Source organism: Coregonus lavaretus (genome assembly GCF_964263955.1).
Source record: "Coregonus lavaretus genome assembly, chromosome: 22".
Taxonomy (NCBI): domain Eukaryota; kingdom Metazoa; phylum Chordata; class Actinopteri; order Salmoniformes; family Salmonidae; genus Coregonus; species Coregonus lavaretus.
The window spans coordinates 39334571-39341897 of NC_140009.1; the positions used below are offsets into that span (position 1 = coordinate 39334571).

Consider the following 7327-nt stretch of genomic DNA (forward strand, 5'->3'; position numbering starts at 1 on the left):
GGTAGCCCTGCCCCCTGGTAAACAGTGTATGATCGCTGGGTGATTCGTTTTAAGTCTAATACTGCGGGTAATGGAGTCGCCAATGACTAGGGTTTTCAATTTGTCAGAGCTAATGGTGGGAGCCTTCGGAGTCTCAGACCCCGTAACGGGAGGAGTAGAGACTAGAGAAGACTCAGACTCCGACTCGCTACATAATGGGGAAAACCGGTTGAAGGTTTCTGTCGGCTGAATGAGCGACACCGGTTGAGCATTCCAACAGTATTTCCCTCCAGAAGCCATGAGAAAGTTGTCCGGCTGCGGGGACTGTGCGGGGGGATTTATACTAACGTTACTGTCTGTACTTACTGGTGGCACAGACGCTGTTTCTTCCTTTCCTACACTGATATTACCCTTGCCTAACGATTGCGTCTGAAGCTGGGCTTGTAGCACAGCTATTTTCGCCGTAAGGCGAGAATTCTCCTGTATATTATGAGTACAGCGACTGCAATTAGAAGACATCATGTTAATGTTACTACTTAGCTTCGGCTGTTGAAGATGTTGATGAACCATGTCCAGATAAAGCGTCCGGAGTGAAAAAGTTGAATAAGGGAAAAAAGTTGCGATGGAAAAAAGGAAAATAACGTAAAGTTGGCAGCTAAAACGCACAAGAAAATGACTCTTCTGTCTCGGGATAAACGTCCGGGGTGAAAAAGTTTAACGAAAAAAGATGAGTGAGGACAAAACTAAAAAGTTGGTAAATTTGTTGAACACAGAGATTGATTAAACGTTTATTAAAAGTAAAACGTGAATAGTTTGGCAGGTAGCCAAGTAGCAACAAACAGCACAGCAGCACGGAGACAATGCGGAAGCGAGACGGAAGTCACGTGGACTGAAGCAATAAGCACTACTACTCTGAGATGCTTTATGAATACGGCCCTGATATTGGCTTCAGTTTAAGACATCCTTATCAATCTTCTCTTCACTCTGATACACTCAACTCTCAAGCACAAACTGAACGACTAACAGTTTCACATTTTAAATATAATATGATATAATATGCCATTTAGCAGACGCTTTTATCCAAAGTGACTTATAGTCATGTGTGCATACATTTTTAGGTATGGGTGGTCCCGGGGATCGAACCCACTACCCTGGCGTTACAAGCGCCGTGCTCTACCAATTGAGCTACAGAGGACACTTTGATATTCTCCCTGATTCACTTCCATCCATGATATGCACAAAGTTAATGCAACAAAATAAAAACAATACGTCTCTCTTGAGTTGTAGCAGTGGTCCATTTGCTTTTCATAAAGCATCTTTGAATATATTAGCTATATATATTTTTTTACATTTAATAAATATGAAATAGAATTCAATGTAATTGTCTCTGTTCTTATATAAAAAAAGGGATTTAAACTAATTTACAGTTTCGAGAAACGATAGATCTAGTATCAATAGATCTATTCTGATGTTTCCCCTAGGTACAGGTCTAGGATCAGCGTCCCCTTCCCCAATCCTAACCTTAACAATTAGTGGGGAAAATGCTAAACTGACCCAAGATCAGCATCTAGGGGTAACTTCACCCTCCTCCCCATGCGCATCTGTGGGGTAGGATGGTAAACAACATTGTCCGTTACTGCCACCTAGTGTGACACATACAGCAGCACTATACCGTTGTATTCCTGCCGGCCAGGACACGATAAGCATGCATGGCAGAACCAGTCTACAGCTACATTCCTTAGTTAAAATAATTAATTTCTATATCTATATATATTATTGCAAAAAAAAAAAAAAAAAAAAAAAAAAGAGAGATTTACGGAACACATGATACACAAACTGACCATCTTCAGACAGTGTTTCAAGCGTTGGATTGCAAAGGGACAGAGGGATGAAGGGAGGAAAACTCTCCTGTGTTATTCAAGAGACTAGGAGCTGGTATCTTTACGGTATTACAGCGAGACCTCAGGGAACGAGACCGCACGAGATCCACCAGCAACCTCTGAGTGTTTCTCTCTCCCCCATCCTTCACTCTTCCCATCACCTCTTCTCTGTTTAACTGCGCACCTCCCTCCCCCTCCCCCCCTTCACACGGAGCAGTTGCGTCTCTTGCTTGGGCCTGGCTGTGTCGTAGTGGTGGTGGTGGTGGCGGCGACCGAGGCGGGGGCTGAGGTCAGCCGGAGCCTAGCCCCGTGTCAAAGGCTGGTGGAGGACACGGAGAGAGTGGGCGACGAGGGCGGCGGGAAGTTGAGCAGCTCCAGGATGGCCACGCCCACACTGCTGCGCCGCGTGAACATGCAGGATGCCGCCACCCACTTGTTGCTGCGCGGGTTGTACTTCTCAATGGAGTTGAGGCTGGAGCTGCCGTCGTTGCCGCCCACTGCGTACAGCCAGCCGTCCATGGCCACAAGGTCATGGGTACTCCTGGGAGAGGGGGGCAGCATAACATGCAGACTCAGTAAGGCAGGTCAAATTCAGATAGGTCCCTCCCAGTGTCAGCCTGTTTGCTTCCGTTTGGTTCTAGTGAATACAACCTTGCTGTGACTAGATGGGGCCTGTTTTTAGATGAATATGAGACACACTGCTGATTACAACAATGGTTTATTTATGGACTGGAGCATCCATTGTCATCAGGTTTCCCTGGTCAATTCCTTTCCTGTTGACGCCGTCTATTTCCCTCTGTGTGGGTGTGTGATCTTGTGGGTGTGTGATTGTGTTCATGTTTGTGTTTGTGTATGTGCATGTTTGACTCTAATTCAATTGAAATCTCCCAATCCTGGTCTCTGATGCCCACTGTTTGTGCAAGGTCCTCCAGAAACCCTAATCATTAGCTGATTAAGGGCTGTAATGAAAACCTCATCACACTCTGAGACTACTTTCAAATACTCTTATATAACAGAATGGCATCAACATAACACTTTAAAGGCACTTGTGGGGATGCATTATAAATGCATTCACAGCCTTTATGTATGTATAAAGGCATGTATGAAGAGCGATAGAAGGCTCTTTATATGCACTGGTAATACAGTTATAGCCACAGGTGGTTGGTACCGATTGTGACGCAGCTGGCGATGCCCACCTGCGGATGTTCATGGGCGCCACGCCCTCCCAGGCGTTGGTCTTGGGGTTGAACCGCTCCACCGAGTTCAGGCAGCTGGTGCCATCGTTGCCCCCAGCAACATAGAGCATGCCCTCCAGCACAGCCACCCCGGCACTGCTGCGCCGGCTCAGCATGTTGGCGATGGCCGTCCACGCGTTGCTCTGTTCCGACCAATCATAGAGGGTTGTTAGGAGTCACATGGTCAGTTGAGGGACTTATCAGTGTTGGTTCTACTTTTTGATCTGGGCAGAAGTTCAGCTTTATGGGCCGGTTTTAACTAGATTAAGCATACTAATGGACAAAAAATATAACCTGGTGGGACCAGCCTAATCGCTACGTTCACCATTGTATTTAATAGGATGGTGAACACAGCGATCAAGTTGGTTCTACCAGGCTACTGAAAATCATGCTCAGTTGAGATTCTTTTATAGGCTTAATCTGGGTCCAGGAAACTGGCCCTATATCTTTATGTTCATATTGATAGAGATCTCTTTGTTGGTTGAGTTTTTTTTACCTGTGGTTCATATTTCTCCACTGTAGCTAGGTGTGAGGAGCTGTCATACCCTCCTACCGCATACAGACTGCCATCTAGAGAGGGAGAGAAAGAGATAGTATGAGAGAGAGAGAAGAGATGGTAGAGTGACAGAGTGAGATGGTAGAGAGAGAGAGAAGAGATGGTAGAGCGACAGAGAGAGATGGTAGAGCGACAGAGAGAGATGGTAGAGCGACAGAGAGAGGGAGAGAGAGAGGAGTACAAAACTTTAACTATTTGCACATAGTTACAACACATAATATGACATTTGAAATGTCTTTATTCTTTTGGAACTTTTGTGAGTTTTGTTTACTGTTCATGTTTTTGTCTTGTTTATTTCACTTTTGTTTATTATCTAGTTCACTTGCTTTGGCAATGTAAACATATGTTTCCCATGCCAATAAAGCCCTTAAATTGAAATTGAATTGAAAAGAGAGAGAGGGAGAGAGAGAGATGGTAGAGTGACAAAGAGATGGTGGAGAGAGAGCAGAAGAAAAAGATCAAAAGAGACAGAGAGCCATGTGACGACAAGCTCCAAATGCTAGATTACAGCTCATATTAACTAGGAGCCCAATAGGAAAATCACTCTAGCCTACATTATATCCATGCTCAATAGATGACATAATCACACCAAGGTGGACATCACATGCTCACCCAGAGTGGCCACACGGACATATCTCCTCCGGGTGCTCATGGCAGCGATGGAGCTCCAGGTACTGGTTAGAGGGTCGTACCGCTCTGTACTGTTGGGGTGGAGGGGGCACTCATTACATACATGGATGGAGTACAACAATCTCATCTCAGTATTTGCATATGTGAGTCAAAATCTATTGGGACAACCAGTGTTGGATTTATTCACTGACATTCAAGAAAGTCTCCCTTTAAACAGTGGGCTAGATCTACATTCATATTTGTAACACATTATGGAGGTGCACATGTTAACATTCTAACACTTATAAGGGTGTCCCTAAGTTATTATGGAAGAGTCCATGTCCTCAGAGTGGGTAGATAGGAGAAGTTCAAGTCAAACGGCAGTGGGCTAGATTTGAACCCAATCCCGACTCTGGCATATGTGTGCTGGGGTCAGCAGCACTAACCTCTACACCACACAGGCCTAGTGAGCAGCGACAGAAGTGTACCTGTTGAGGCAGGAAGCTCCGTCGTAACCGCCGGCCGCGTACAGGAGGCCGTGCAACACCGCCACACCCAGACAGCTCCGCCGCGTCCCCATGGACACCTCAGGTTGCCAGGAGTTGGTGACCGGGTCGTAGGACTCCACGGTGGCTAGATCGGAGGTACCGTCATACCTGAGGGAGAGACAGAGTATGTCAGAGAGAGGCCAGTGAGTGGGCTTAGGGGTTGTGTACCAGACACTAGTGGCAGAGCCCATCCTCCTATGGTTGGCCTAGGCTCGGGTCAAAGATAGTGCACTATGTAGTGAATAAGGTGCCATTTGGGACGCATCCTAGGCCAATCATAGGAGGATGGGCTCTGCCACTAGTGTCTGGTACCTCTTCAGGTTTCTTTCTTTTATCTCATCTCAAAGGTTAAGCGATTCTTCACAACGGTGTTTTGTTTACAGTTTAAAATACAATAAACTTTCTTGAAATAAAATGGATTTGAAATAATGTATCATCTGTTTATTTATTTGACAGGGCATATTTGTCAAAGCATATTTCCATTAGTAGCACCTGGATGAGACTCTGACATTCCAGACAGTGATAGTAGTGCATCAGATACTACAGATACTACTAATAGTGCATCAGATACTACAGATACTACTAGTAGTGCATCAGATACTACTTTGTTCTACCTTTCACTGGATGTACAAAAGCAGAGGTATCTGTTTTGTTTCCCTCTCTCAGATAGAGGGGACGTGCTTTGGCATCAAATGTCAGAGTTTGAATAATTACACTTTAAGGGCAACGCTCATGTTTGAATATAATCCAATGTGTTTGGTTAAATAAGAAATGGGATTACAACAAGCTATCTCCCCTAATCCTAGTCTCACTTTTAACCTAAACCGAACTAGCTAGCTAGCTAGCTAGCTAGCACAACTACCACTAGCATACCAGTGTTAAACGGTCCTATTTCAGTTAGCTAGCTAGCTAGCATGACATTGGTTATGGCTTCGATACTACCCGAATCCAGACTATCTAGGGGTCAAAGGTTGGTCAGACATCTCTTACCCTCCCACTGCGTACAACTTGTTTCCGATGGCCGCCACGCCCACCCGTGCCCGCCGAGTGGACATAGAGGCCACCATGTGCCAACGGTCTGTCCGCGTGTCGTAGGCCTCGCAGTCGCCGTGGATGGCAAACAGACTGCCCCCACCTGGGCACAACACACACAGACAACAACCACATAATCAACATCATCATAGCTAACAACATGCACAACCAGTGTTGAGGATGGTCCTATTTCAGTTCTAATACGCACAAATATTCTACACATGGTAGTCGCGAGCTGTAATATTCCAAACTCATTTTGGATAATTGCCAAATCCCATCTATTTCAAATGTTATGTGTTTTGAATGTCGCCCAGTATCTGTGAACCGGTTAGCCTTTAACCAATGGCCAAATTCAGGATCCCTGTTTAAACAATGGAACTCTATAGGTAGAAAGTACTTTGTATAGGTATGTGTACGCGCATGTGTGAATGTGTGTGTACGTGCGTATGTACCCTGGTGGGTAACCTCTGGGGCACACTGACCAACGGCGAAGAGCACGGGGCTGGCGCCCTCGCAGCGGCGAGGCCGGGTGCGGCTGTTGCTCAGCACGCCCCTCTGTTCGGGCATCAGGTGGTACTTGAGGGCTTCGATGAGCAGGTCCTTGCACTCAGAGTGGTGACGCACCAACTGCTCCGTGTCCACGTTGCTCATGAGGAAATCCCTCCGCAGCAGGGGCAGGCGTACGCACTTCATCAGCTAGAGAGGGGAATGAGAGGTGAGAGGGGAAGACACTTATCCAAAGTGACAGGCATACATTTTCGCATAGGTGGCCTCAACGGGAATGAAACCCACAATCCTGACATTGTAAGTGCCATGCTATACCAACTGAGCTACACAGTAGCATTTCTAATCTTACCCAGGGAACGTGCTGCCTGCGCCCGTCAATGTCGTGTTTGACCCAGTTCAGCACGGCCCGGTATACCTCCTCTTCCGACGGCACGTTCAGGTTGTCACTGGAGATCAGGTCCAATACCTTCACACAGGGGAGAGAAGGAAGGGGGGGGGGGTGGAAGAGAGAGAAAAGGAGAGGGTGGAGAGAGAGAGAAAGAAGGGGAGGTGAGAGATGAGGTGTTGGGGAGAGAGAGAGGGGGTAGGTATAGAGAGAAGTAGAGAAAAAGGGGGTATTGTCATACAAGAGTTACAAACACAACAGTCTCTTGACATCTGTTAACCATTCTCTTATGTCAATGATAGACGCTACTCCCACAGACACGCTCATGCCATGTGGGATGCGTCACAAAGGTTGGCACGACAAGAAATTAAAACATGAATTCATTCCCATTTATCTTGGCATGTTTATTTTGGAACATCTTGAAAAAGGTCAGCTTGACTGAAATGTCCCAAAAAATGAAATAATGAGCTGAGGTGAATGTGTGGTTTAGAATCATATTCACATCAGCACAACAAAGACAATGTGGTGGTGTATGTATTCATATCTGCTCTGTACCCATATAACTGAAGCTAAATGGGCAAGGGTGTGTCCTGCTA

The 7327-nt window shown here is 46.0% G+C and overlaps 1 protein-coding gene across 2 annotated transcripts in view; it reads right to left on the reverse strand.

Moving 5' to 3' along the window:
* Positions 1–2008: 2008 nt before the first annotated feature.
* The window catches only part of LOC311149573 (kelch-like protein 17), a 27323-nt gene continuing 22004 nt past the window's right edge, over positions 2009–7327 (reverse strand). Inside the window, exons 5-12 of one of the 2 annotated variants that reach the window (XM_084186750.1) lie at positions 6696–6812; positions 6322–6535; positions 5798–5942; positions 4748–4915; positions 4263–4351; positions 3591–3664; positions 3056–3237; positions 2009–2400 (exon numbers count right to left, since the gene is read on the reverse strand). In XM_084186750.1, the coding sequence (XP_084042876.1) occupies positions 2172–2400; positions 3056–3237; positions 3591–3664; positions 4263–4351; positions 4748–4915; positions 5798–5942; positions 6322–6535; positions 6696–6812 (1218 nt within the window). In that variant the 3' untranslated portion in view covers positions 2009–2171. Of the gene's footprint in view, positions 2401–3055; positions 3238–3590; positions 3665–4262; positions 4352–4747; positions 4916–5797; positions 5943–6291; positions 6536–6695; positions 6813–7327 lie in introns of both variants that reach the window. The other variant, XM_084186749.1, reaches the window with a different exon arrangement.